The sequence below is a fragment of the Oncorhynchus gorbuscha genome, linkage group LG08 (assembly GCF_021184085.1).
Source record: "Oncorhynchus gorbuscha isolate QuinsamMale2020 ecotype Even-year linkage group LG08, OgorEven_v1.0, whole genome shotgun sequence".
NCBI classification, from domain to species: domain Eukaryota; kingdom Metazoa; phylum Chordata; class Actinopteri; order Salmoniformes; family Salmonidae; genus Oncorhynchus; species Oncorhynchus gorbuscha.
In genome coordinates, this window is record NC_060180.1 from 18,563,782 (window position 1) to 18,577,663 (window position 13,882).

Genomic DNA, 13,882 nt, shown 5'->3' on the forward strand with positions numbered 1-13,882 from the left:
TTCACTCTCACATGTGGAATTTCAAGTTGTGCAAAAACGATCACGTGTAAAAATCTAATCTGCAGTTTCACATGTGAAATTAAACACACATTCACATGTAAAAACTGCAAATTTGACTTGTGTTTTTTTTGTGAGGGCAGGCTATAGTTAAAACACAATCACACAGTGTTTCTAAACTACAGTTTAAATCAACTACAATGCAATCTACAGTGCATGATAAAAAATAACAATCTGCACCAACTAGTAACTACAGCCATTCTCTTTGTTCACAAAATATCCATGTTGAGAGCAGAGGAGACTGGTGGGAGGAGCTGTAGGAGGATAGGCTCATTGCAATGGCTGGAATGGAATTCATGGAACAGAGTTGAACATGTCATTTCCATATGTTTGATGTATTTGATACTATTCCATTCCAGCCATTATAATGAGCCCGCCCTCCTATAGCTCATCCAACCAGCCTCCTCTGGTTGACAAAATCCTTAGTCATTAGCCAATCCTTTGAAGGAGGAAATGTCTGTTAGTAAAGATACAGCAGCAGCTGTGAATCTATGTCCCCGAAGCACAGCAACATGCAAAAGATTTGAAACAGACCACACATTCATAACAGCTTTTCTTCTACCACACGCTTAGCGAGATGCTACACACGTAACATCTACTAGTTGAATGCGTCCATTGGTTAGAAAACATGTGTCATCAGGGAGTCCAAAGCTCCTACAACTGGGTTGCTTTAGAGAAAGCAGTGTCTCCTTTCTAGTCAATATACAGAACTATGGTCATCGAATAGCAATATGATAGAAACTCTTCTAGTCCCATTGGAAGCCTGAGCCATCACCAAGGTTGAGCCATCACCATTTCACCTTTAAACCTATCCCGTCTCTGTGGATCTAGAAACACAGGCTTTGTGCTCCCTGATGAACACATGGACATAGCACCATCTCCTTTCAAACTCTGTCTTCTGTGTGAGGGACCGGGGACAGGGTGGAGTTGGGGGTAGTGGCTAGGGGGTTTATGTTATTAGGGGTTGGTGTGTGTGTGTGTGTGTGTGTGTGGGGGGGGGGTTGTCTAACCCTGGGGACTTCATCCCTGGGGCGGACTTCCTCCTGGCCTAGCTGTAATATAAGTGCAGGGAGGGGGAGGACATGTTCCTGGGTTTGCTGCTCAGGGTGTGGCCCACTCCAGTGTCCAGTCTGTACGAGAGAGACATGGGGTCAAATACAACACACACACGCACACGCACGCACGCACACACACACACACACACATTCAGACTCTTGAAGCGAAGCAAAAAAAGGACAACTACAGGCACCACGTACCCGCTACAATTACATTCTCCAAAACAGACTAACTACTAGAATCCACTAGTAGATTCCACTCTATTAATCAGTAAAAGTACACAATGTAATGCCATATCTAACAGGATTATATCACTGATGTAACCGAAGTCAACAATCCAAACTCCTGAAATGATATGGTTGGTTAGTCTCAGACAATAACGCAATGCAAGAGTCTACAGTCACACATAGAGATGCATGAGACGTCTAACTGTAATATAAGTGCGGCGGGGGGGGGGGAGTGTGTATGTGTGTATACGTATGTAGAAAGTTGTATGAGTGTCTGTGTTTCAGTGTCTGTGTCTGCTTGTGTGTGTATTGTGTGCACTTTTAGAAAAAAAGGGTTCCAAAAGGGTTCCTCGGCTGTCCCCATAGGAGAACCATTTTTGGTTCCCGGGGAACATTTTTTGTTTCCACGTAGAACCCTTTTGGGTTCGATGTAGAACCCTCTGTGGAAAGGTTCCTAAATGAAACCCAAAGGATGCTACCTGGAACCCAAAAAGGGTTCTTCAAAGGGTTATCCTATGGGCACAGCTGAAGAACCCTTTTAGGTTCTAGATAGCTCCTAGCTCCTTTTTTTCTAAGAATGTGTATCTGTGCATCTCACCTAGTTTGTAGACTCTTGATTCTGCAGAGCATATCCAGGTGTCCTGCAGAGTACTGCTCTATCACATCCTTCACATCGTATGGACGCAGAGTCTCCTTAAACTTCTTCTTTGCTACATGAAACTTCATGATCCTGAGTGGAAAAGTAGGGGGAATCACACAGAGATCTGTCAATGTTCTACCTGTCATCTCTTAGTCAGCCACTAGAGGGTAACAACAGCTTAACTATGCATAACCCTGTATGTTGGCAAGAAGCTGACAGCTATTGTAGCCTTTATTTATGGATTTAAACTTTTTTTGTTAAACAAGATCAGCCTTAAAAACATATTTCTCAGTTTATTTGATCATTTTTGAGATACAAAAACAAGAAGTGATGAACAGAACTTGATTGTAACTTTTTAAAAAGTAATCTTTATTTAACTAGGCAAGTCAGTTAAGAACAAATTCTTATTTACAATAATGGCCTACCAAAAGGCAAAAGGCCTTCTGCAGGACCAGGGGATGGGATTAAAAATTAAATAAAAATATAGGACAAAACACACATCAAGTCAAGAGAGACTCCTTCTGTAGCTCAGTTGGTAGAGCATGGCGCTTGTAATGCCAGGGTGGTGGGTTCGATCCCCGGGACCACCCATACGTAGAATGTATGCACACATGACTGTAAGTCGCTTTGGATAAAAGCGTCTGCTAAATGGCATATATTATTATTATTATATTATAGCATGGCAGCAACACATAACAACACAGCATGATAGCAACACATAACAACACAGCATGGTAGCAACACATAACAACACAGCATGGTAGCAACACATAACAACACAGCATGGTAGCAACACATAACAACACAGCATGGCAGCAACACATAACAACACAGCATGGTAGCAACACATAACAACACAGCATGGTAGCAACACATAACAACACAGCATGGTAGCAACACATAACAACACAGCATGGTAGCAACACATAACAACATATCATGGTAGCAACACATAACAACACAGCATGGTAGCAACACATAACAACACAGCATGGTAGCAACACATAACAACATAGCATGGCAGCAACACATAACAACACAGCATGGTAGCAACACCACATGACAACAACATGCTAGCAACACAACATGGCAGCAGCACAACATGGTAGCAACACAAAACACGGTACAAACATTATTGGGCACAGACAACAGCACAAAGGGCAAGAAGGTAGAGACAACAATACATCACGTGAAGCAGTCACACCTGTTGTTGCTTTAAAACAAATGATTAGGCTAATAATAAATAAATAATCTTTATTATTTTTAAACTGGATTAATATCATACATTGTAAATTCCATCACATTTACATTATATATCATTATATAAAAACGTCCCATTGTTCACCCCCTTCTCCTTTCGTTTCGATGGTTCTTCTCCTTTTCATTTGCATTCTAATTTGTTTAAAAACTTATTCACCAGGTGTTGGAACTGGTTCGGTGAACAAAACCGAAAAACAGAAAATATTTACATTTAGTTAGGGATACTATAGTTATCACATTTCACATTGGATTATTAACTACATAAAGGTCAAATGTGTTTTTAATTCGTGTGCCACTCCGCACACACAAGCTTGTTAGCTAGCTAGCTTCTCTGGTCCAGCGTTAATCCAACTCTGAAGTTCAAAGACATTCAAAGTTCCTCCATAGAAGCTGCTCCTGCGTACGTATAATTCTGTGGGCCTAATTCAGATAATGCATGTAATCACAAAATGCCCAGCGCTTCAAGCCAAGCCTCCTCATTCACTCTCTCCCAACCTGCAAAATGTTAGTTGCATCTCGTGCTCTACACTTGTCTTTCCATCACGAATACAAACAACTCACTGAGCTACAGCTTGCCTGCTCCATAGCAAGCTGCCATATCTGCACTGCATAATTCATTAGGTCATTTAATGTTGAGCTAAATGTTTTTTAAAAACGGATGATTTCAGAGGTTTAAAAAGGAACAGAAAGGAATGGGGGGTTTTTTGGGGGGGTTTGAGCCAGTTCAGAACATTATTTGGCTGGTCAGAACAGTGGGACGGATGGTTCTGTTCAGAACTAAACGACTGGAAAATAACTTTGGTTCCAACCCCTGGCCTTTACCTTTTATTTTCAGAGCATCAGTTAAGAAAATATTACTCAAATACTTTCACAAGAACATTATGAAACCTTAGCTCATGTCATCAAAACCTGCCTGAGCTATTTTGAAACCAAACCACGCTAGAATTATATTACCCCTCAACCTTAATGTACTGTACAAGTACAAGTACTGCTGGGTAATATTGATGCAGGTAAGTGGATCTACAGTTGGTTCATTCTGACCCTCTGATGGCTTCAGAATGGCTCCAGTTGCTCATGATCCTCACTGTATAAATGGAAACCATAAGGACAGATGAGCTGCTGCAATAATAGTTCTGACTGAGAGGGTGTCAACCCGACACCCTGGGAAAGCCAGGGGCATGTCTCCACTCCCGTTGCCCATTGAAGGGGCCTGCTGAGCGGGCAGGCTGGGCCAGGGGAGAGGGGTCCTCTAGAGCAACAACCTGGTGTTAGGAATTGGGGTGTTGGCAGCCAATCAAAATAGCACATCGTCAGACACCGTCAGAGAGAGGTGAGGGAGAGGGGGGGGTAAAGGAAAATGGAGAGTGGGAGGGAGGGAGGGAGGGAGGAGAGAGAGAGAGAGAGAGAGAGAGAGAGAGAGAGAGAGAGAGAGAGAGAGAGAGAGAGAGAGGTAGTAAAAAGAGAGTGAGAGATGGTGAGTGAGGGAGAGGGGGGAGGAGAGGGAGAGACAGTACCATTAGGGTGGCCACATTAGTAAACAGAGACACGTTGCTGGTGCGAGAGTGAGTAACTGGACAGCTGTAACAAAAAACACATCCCCTAAACTGTACTCCCTGACCTCACTCTGGGTAAACAGAATCCCCTGAAGCACCACAGAGCCTCACAGCCGTAGGCAGAGACTGACAGTGAAAACACCTGCCTGGTCAGGCAGATAACCACAGTACTGTAGTATCCACAGGTCTTGCCCTGTGAGAGTATGTGAACGATCGGGCTAGAACAACATAGAGGAGGTCCATGCTCTGGATCTGGATCTAAGAACCTGGAAGGCTCAGATATACAGTATATTCTTACAATATATGTCTATGTTTACGATTGTTGTAGTGTATGCATTCGCTATGTACACTGTTTACAACAGCCATGTCCTGAACAAAACAGAAAGAACGTTTTATAAAGGATTGTGTAAGAAAACACAAGTCTACATAGAGATTTCTATAGAGATATAGATAAATCAGATTCTATTCATCACATGCTTCATAAACAACAGGTGTGGACTAACAATGAAATTCTTACTTACGGGCCCTTACCAATAATGCAGAGAGAAAGAAAATAGAGAAGTAATAGAAAAGTCCAATGCTATTACATTCACTCCGTTGCACCCATTATTAGAAGCCTTCCTCCACTTATCAGCCTCCACTGCTATATACAAGGAGTACCAGTACAGAGTCGATGTGCAGGGGTACGAGGTAATTGAGGCAGATATGTACATAGAACTAGGAATAAAGGGACAGATAATAAACAGTAGCAACATCGTATGCGGTGAGTCAAAGAAGTTAGGGGTCAATGCAGATAGTCCGGGTAGCTATTTGATTAACTGTTTAATGAACTATTTAGCAGTGTTATGGCTTGGGGGTAGAAGCTGTTCAGCGTTCTGTTGTTTGCAGACTTGGTGCATTGGTATTGCTTGCCGTGGTAGCAGAGAGAACAGTCTATGATAAGCACTCACCTGACGGCTCTGATGACAGCCTTCTGTGCAGCTGTTATGTCCTCCATGGTGACATCACAGTGGCAGCCCCTGTCATCGAACATGTCATCATTCCCCATTCCTGTGTCCACTGAGATACAGAAAGAGGGGTTGTGTCATAGCCCGCTAGTCAGCTTCCAATTGGCTCTTTAAACCCCTCACCATTGCATCTCTTCCCCAGGTCATAATTACAAAAGAGAATATATTCTAAATAAAAGGTGTCCATATAATTCATCCTTCCTTACAGACTTCAGCTCCAAGCTGAAACTCCACAATATAATATTTCAAAATAAGTTGGTAGCTTTCCATTTTCTCCTCAAATGAAAATTGGATCGCTAGGAATGGTCAATAATTGTCCACTCGGCTGTATGCATGATGGGCGAATGACGCATACATCATTTAGCCAATAATATGAGAGTAGTCCGTTTCTCAGGTCAGATTGATTTTTAATAGGATAAGTGTCCTGAAGAGCACAGATAAAGAGCATAGATATACAGGGGAGAGGCGGGGTGACAGAAACAGGGAACTGCTCTGCCAAGCTCTTCCCCCCCTCTATTAGAAGGTTACATACAGCTTGAATTCTCTGTTACAGTTGAGGTTTATACACTGAGCATACAAAACATTAAGAACACCTGCTCTTTCCATGACATAGACTGACCAGGTGAATCCAGGTGAAAGCGACGATCCCTTTTTGATGTCACTTGTTAAATCCACTTAAATAGTCAGGGGGCTGGAACATAATTCAACATCATTTGTAGACTGCAAATTGACCTCTAGAAGCCCAAACAGATATGTTGGACTAAAACATGATCATTTCAAACCTTGCTTACATTTGTATACAATCACGTATTATTATGCGTGGGAATACTTGGGAACAGATTTCATCAATTAAAATCAATTGGAGCTGATTTCCTGGTGTTTAGTCTTTTATGTCCAACAATGAAAATTGAAAAAAAAGTTACAAAAAAAAAAGATTATTTTTTTGCTCAGAAAACTTGGGGTGCCAAATAGGTACGGGGGCACCGTCGGTGGAGTAGAGACGCCAAGCAGCCCAGGGTACTTTTGTGACACGTGCAGACAGACACAGACAGAAATTGCAACATGGTGAAGAGATGGGGTACACGTAATCATGCACACACAGATAGAGGTGCAAAACACATACCCAGACAGACATATACTGAGTGTACAAAACATTAAGAACACCTGCTGTTTTCATGACAGACTGACCAGGTGAATCCAGGTGAATACTATGATGCATCACTTGTTAAATCTAACTTCAATCAGTGTAGATGGAGTGGAGGAGACAGATTAAAGACAATTGATTGTCTATGTGTAAGGACAACCAGCCAACTTGACACAACTGTTGGAGGCATTGGAGTCAACATGGGCCAGCACACTTTCGGCACCTGGTAGAGTTCATGCTCCAACGAATTCAGGCTGTTCTGAGGGCAAAAGTCAGGGGTGCAACTAAATATTAGGAAGGTGTTCCTAATGTTTGGTATGTGGTAGTGGACTGGAACTCCACACGTCATGTTGGAGGCTATTGCAACTTCTGTGGATTGCAAGTCTTGACTCATTAATCTACCCTTGTAAGAAAAAAATCACATACCGTATACACACGTACGTACACACGCATGCACACCCATTCATGTAACCCCCCCCCCCCCACACACACACACACACACAGAGGCACACAATCCTCTCTACTCACCTTCGGATGGCGAGGTGCGTGATTGGCTCTTAAGGCGTAAGGAGGGTCTAAAGCGGGTGCGGTCATTGAAGCTCCAGCTCTTCTGCACCTTGGCAGGGCTGCTGCGCGTCTCAGCGCCCGCCACATTGTTGCCCGGGGAACAACGCCGATCGTTGTTGATGGACGTCTGGCGGCTCTTCATGCTCTGGCCGCGAGGGCTTGCCATACGTACCCGCTCCTTAAAGCTCAACTTAGTACTAAAGAGAGAGACATAAAGACAGAGAGAGAGAGAGAGAGCGAGAGAGAGAGAGAGCAAAGCCTCTTATTATGTATTCCCCCTGAGAGAGACATGTGTGCAGACAGAGTGTAGTCACAGTGTAGTGCACTGTCCTTTTCTCAAACATTACAAACATGCTGACCTCGTCCACAATACACTCAGAGTACCCCATCTACTCTCTAAGACAGTGGTCCCTGGTCCCGAGGAGATATAGGGTGTGCAGGCTTTTGCTCCAGCCTAGCTGACTAAACTCCACGATTTACGAACATATGTTGTATGTAATTGCAAGCTATTTTTTGGGTTCTGAAATCAGCAGTTTATGATTAAAATGTAATGTGATGTCGGAGCTCCAATCCGCCCAACCTAGTCGATGCTCAACTCAATCGTAAATCGCGGAGTTGAGTTTAATCAGCTAACGCCAGCCCAGCACTGAAGGAGCTGAATCAGCTGGGCAGAAACAAAAGCCTAAACTCTTTGAAAAGAAGTTGCTACCTAAAACCATAAAGGGTTATTCAATTGTCTCCATTTGAGAACCTTCTGAAAAGCACTCTTTTGCTTCCTAGTGGAACCCACCACAAATACAAGATGAAACAGTGCCTTTGGAATGTATTCAGACCCCTTGACTTTTCCCACATTTTGTTACATTACAGCCTTATTCTAAGGCTGTAATGTAACAATCAATCTACACACAATACCCCATAATGAAATTCTTGTAAATCTATAAAAAATGAAACCGAAAATATACATTTACATAAGTATTCAGACCCTTCACTCAGTACTTTGTTGAAGCAGGTTTCAGGTTGGGTGAGGAGCGATGCTGCACAGCTATTTTCAGGCCTCTCCATAGATGTTTGATTGGGTTCAAGTCCGGGCACTGGCTGGGCCACACAAGGACATTCAGAAACTTTTCCCGAAGCTACTCCTGTGTAGTCTAGGCTGTGTGCTTAGGGTCGTTGTCCTATTGGAAGGTGGAACCTTCGACCCAATCTGAGGTCCTGATCACACTGGAGCAGGTTTTCATCAAGAATCCTTTCATCTTTACCTCAAGCCTGACTAGTCTCCCAGTCCCTGCTGCTGAAAACATCACCACAGCATGATGCTGCCACCACCATGCTTCACCGTAGGGATGGTGCCAGGTTTCCTCGAGATGTGACGCTTGGCATTCAGGCCAAATAGTTCAATCTTGGTTTCATCAGATCTTGTTTCTCCTGGTCTGAGAGTCTTTAGGTGCCTTTTGGCAGATTCCAAGCGGGCTGTCATATGCCTTTTACTGAGGAGTGGCTTCCGTCTGGTCACTCTACCAGAAAGGCCTGAGTGGTGGAGTGCTGCAGAGATGGTTGTCCTTCTGGAAGGTTCTCCCATCTCCACAGGAACTCTGGAGCTCTATCAGAGTGAACATCGGTTCTTGGTCACCTCCCTGACCAAGGCCCATCTCCCCCGATTGCTCAGTTTTGCCGGGTGGCCAGCTCTAGGAAGAGTCTTGATGGTTCCAAACTTCTTCCATTTAAGAATGATGGAGGCAACTGTGTTCTTGGGGACCTTCAATGCTGCAGATATTTTTTGGTACCCTTCCCCAGATCTGGGCCTCGACACAATCCTGTCTTGGAGCTTTACAGACAATTCCTTTGACATCATGGTTTGGCTTTTGCTCTGACATGCACTGTCAACTTTGAGACCTTATATAGACAGGTGTGTGCCTTTCCAAATCATGTCCAATCAATTGAATTTACCACAGGTGGTCTCCAATCACGTTGTAGAAACATCTCAACGATGATCAATGGAAACAGGATGCACCTGAGCTCAATGTCGAGTGTCATAGCAAAGGGTTTGAATATTTATGGAAAGAAGGTATTTCTGTTTATTATTTTTTAAACATTTGCAAAAATGTTGCTTTGTCATTATGGGGTATTGTGTGTAGATTGATGAGGAAAAACATGTATTTAATACATTTTAGAATAAGGGGTCTGAATACTTTCCGATAGCACTGTATGTGGAACTATTTCACCACTAAAATGATCTAAGTAGAACCCTTGCTATACCTGGAACCAAAAAGGGGTTTCCTATGGGGGAAAACAAAGAACCCTTTTTTTCTAAGAGGGTAAACACCTTGTAGCGCTCCAGGACCTCTATAGTAGCTCTTGGGGACTACTGTTTTAGAGATCAAAGGCAGTAGTATGACACTGATCAGTGTTCCAAGACAAAGACAATAACCAGGGAACACCGCAAGATCTACACGTTATACAGATGCATAGAAGCTCTCTTCCTACTTATACTGTAAGCTAGTATCTCAATATCTCTAGGACACTTAGACCTGTATTGTGCCAGTGAGCCTGTGCTTAGATATACTGTAGCTTTATAGATGGGTGGGAGATGCAGACAGCCTCTACCTGAGACACACCCTAACCCCTGCCGTGACAACAAGAGAAGCATGCAATGCTGTGAACCAATCAGATGGAGTGACAGCAGGCCCAATGGTCAGGCTTGATTCTTCAATCACCAATGATCAGTGAGCAAACTCCCAGTTTCTGTGGAAAATTCAGGAGGGAATATTGTGCTCCAGTAACCATTAGGAAGTTATTCATGATAACAGGGACCTTGCCCAAGCCTAGGTAAAGGAAGATGCATCAATGACGTGGGGGATGAGTGAGGTCAAAGGTCAGTCGAGGTGGTGGTCACCATTTTTTACGAGGATATGCAGTGGCACCATGCAACTAAGCCAAGAGACCTCAGCAGACAAATGGAGGTCTAGATAGACTGTAGATTTTATGGCGATGAAAGACTTTGTTAAGAGTTCTGATTTCTACACACATAACTACTTCTGCTATATAAGGGGACCGGGATGCAGTTATTTAGGGGTTGTGTCTGATAAGGGGTTCCAAGGGAGGTGGGGGTCGAAACCAACAGGCAACATGTAACAGGCAGCAGTCCCATTAGACAAGCAAAAGGTTAATACAATTATTTCATGGGGAGGGGGTAGGTGACAGTTTTGGGGTTCTCTCATCATCCTCCATGCACCTGGCAGTTAGTCAGCATTCCCAGAGATCATGTGACCAGGGAGGAGAGGATGCTGGGTAGTGGATACTTCCTAAATGTCCGTGCGTAATACCTTCTGAAGCGCCTCCTATTACTATGCCCCTTACTAGGGAGGTAGGGAGGAAGACAGATAGAGGAGGAAGGGGTTAAAACACCAATGAGTGGGGAAGGGAGGGACGAGAGACATCTGTACGGTCAATACTGTCAGAAGCAGCGGAGGTTGCTGAGGGGAGGATGACTCATAATAATGGCTGGAACAGAGTAAAAGGAATGGCATCAAACACCTGGAAACCATGTGTTTAATGTATTGGATACCATTCCACTGATTCTGCTCCAGTCGTTACCACGAACCCGTCCTCCCCAATTAAGGTGCCACCAACCTCCTGTGGTCAGAACTGTAAACTGTCGATTATACAGTATATCTCGCATTCTATGGTCTGATTATATACAGTAGCTCACACACCTTTAGCTGTAGGAGTTGCAATACAAACCATGATAGTCATTTATGGTGGTTGTGTCCTTACATTCTAGATAGTCAGAAGTCAGAAGTTGTGAAAAGAGCAAAATAAGCAGACACACCCCAATTCTCATACTCTCACACATATAAACAGACCACCCACCCACCCACCCACTCACGCGCACGCACACAAACACACGCACACACAGTGTTTAGCTTTTTAGTGCCTGTTGAGTATATAAGTCAGTTTTACCAGACTAATTTGCTACTGTAAAGCAATTATAACATTACCTAAATTCTCAACCGTTGATGTGAGCGATGCTTAGGAAAAATCCTATTATACAGCTAATTGTATTGTATACATTTTAGGGTATGAAAAGCTGGGCTATAATTACGATTTCAAAAGCTCTCGTCTAATTGACTAAACCACAACACAAGTTACTTGAGAAGCCAATGAAAGCATACAAAACCTCATGACTTCTAACAGCTTGGAGGATTAGCAGGGAATGACAGTTTGGTTGTGTGTGTGTGTGCTTGGTGTGTGTGTGTGTGTGTGTGTGTGTGTGTGTGTGTGTGTGTGTGTGTGTGTGTGTGTGTGTGTGTGTGTGTGTGTGTGTGTGTGTGTGTGTGTGTGTGTGTGTGTGTGTGTGTGTGAACATGCCCGCTTGTCTTTGTGTGTGTGTGTGTGTGTGTGTGTGTGTGTGTGTGTGTGTGTGTGCCTGCGTGTGTGCCTGCGCATGTGCTGTGCATATGTCTCTCAACATAAAGTCCAAATTTAGCTGCACTGGCATGACACGAGGAATCCACCGTTGCTAAAGGAGCCCTGTATTGTAAAAACAATAACCTGAAATCATACTTAAAGTTACAGATCTCTCTGTCTCTCCCTCCTCCTCTCCTTGTCTCTCGGCCTGCCGACCGAGACTGGTGTTTGACAAGTTAAATAAATACCCTTGGAATGGAAAACGCGCGTCATGGTGCAGACATGGTACAGACGCTGGTTTGCACATAACACACACATATCGTAGAAACACACACACACACACACACACACACACACACACACACACACACACACACACACACACACACACACACACACACACACACACACACACACACACACACACACACACACACACACACACACACACACACACACACACACACACACACACACACACACACACACAGTAAGCAAAGAATCACACTCAGATACTCTCTCAAACACGGCAGAGACAGAGAAAAGTGGTACTCCAGTCATGGTGGCTTGGAAAGCCAGGAGCCAAGAGAGACCAAGGTGCTCTGGGAGGCGTAGGCTGCTACACTAGAGAGCCATTTCTCAAACCAGGATGGTGACTTTCATAGCACTGTTGTTCCCCTCTAACCAGGGACTGATTCTGACCAGAGACACCAGGTGAGTGCAAGCTCTGGCCAAACAGTGACTTTCAAAACAATTTGAAAACAAGGGTTCAGTATCAACACGTTTATCAACCAGCATAGGTCTTCTTTTTAGAGTGAATGTGTTTGAATGAACCATTGCGTGATGTGTATTGAGGCGAGAGCTACAAACCTGCTAATCGTCTCACCCTGTTCTTTCCTTTAGGTGTTAGTGAGAAGAGAGGAGAGAGACAAGAGAGAGATATCAGTCGAGACAAGAAGAGATATCAGTCGTTAATGACAGTCTACAGGGTCTCCCTACACCACACACAGGGACAGAGAGATGAAGAAGTCAGCCAGCTTCATACTGTAACGTCCTCCCTGTGTGCATCGCATGCGAGACATGACGTCAGAAGACAAACCGTTAGGCATAAAGAACACGAACCACTACAGTCAAAGCCTTGTGCAAGACCAATTTTGTCAACTAGTTTACAGAACATTGCAGCAGGCACACATGCAAGCAATAGCTGTGCCACTCAGCAGGGCTCGGAAAACACCGGCAGACAGAGATAGAAGATAGAAAGGTATGTGTCCCTGGGCAAAAACTGGTTAAATCAATGTTGTTTGCACGTCATTCATCCCAAAAATTATATGTGATGACATTGTATTAATGTGGATATTGGTGATAATTTGTGTTTATTTCGCGTTGAATTCACATTAGTTGACAACTCAACCAAAGGTTATTCAAAGCTAGACGTTGAACTGACTTCTGTGCTCAGTGGGGTGTGTATTTGTGATTGAAAAAGCAGATGTTTGTGTTTGCGCCCACACTGGACGTAGACCTATAGGGTGTGTATGTGTATGTTTGCGTGAGAAAGAGCGAGCGAGCGATGAAGCAGGTCGTCCTGTGAATATTTCCAGGATACTCTCATGTGCCCTTAAACACACCCTAAAGTCTACAGAGAAAACATGGATGTCATTTCTGGACAACGTAAGAGTGTTTGTACACTCTGTTTTACTTTCAATGTTTAAATTAATTAATTGAAAACAAAGTATTTGTAAGTTGGTTCTTTGTGGGTGGACGCCTGGAAATATTGGAATATTTGATGACTGTGGACCTTAAAAAAAAGTAATATATGAAATTATTGTAACCATACAAGTATCAAATTATAATAACAGCAAAATAGGTATAGGAAGGAATGTCAAAAGGAGTTGACGAGCTGATTAAAACTCAAGTAGGGAGAAATATCCACAAGAGACCAACCGCTAAAAAAAACTAGAGGAGCA

General features: G+C 43.5%; 1 protein-coding gene across 3 annotated transcripts in view; it reads right to left on the reverse strand.

The window, feature by feature from the left end:
* Positions 1–13,882, reverse strand: part of kcnq5a (potassium voltage-gated channel, KQT-like subfamily, member 5a) — a 119,840-nt gene that overhangs the window by 11,552 nt on the left and 94,406 nt on the right. For 2 of the 3 annotated variants that reach the window (XM_046358687.1, XM_046358685.1), the window contains exons 9-12: positions 12,789–12,815; positions 7,473–7,708; positions 5,744–5,852; positions 1,939–2,070 (exon numbers count right to left, since the gene is read on the reverse strand). In XM_046358687.1, coding sequence (XP_046214643.1) covers positions 1,939–2,070; positions 5,744–5,852; positions 7,473–7,708; positions 12,789–12,815 — 504 coding nt within the window. The remainder of the gene's footprint in view (positions 1–1,938; positions 2,071–5,743; positions 5,853–7,472; positions 7,709–12,788; positions 12,816–13,882) is intronic. The other variant, XM_046358686.1, reaches the window with a different exon arrangement.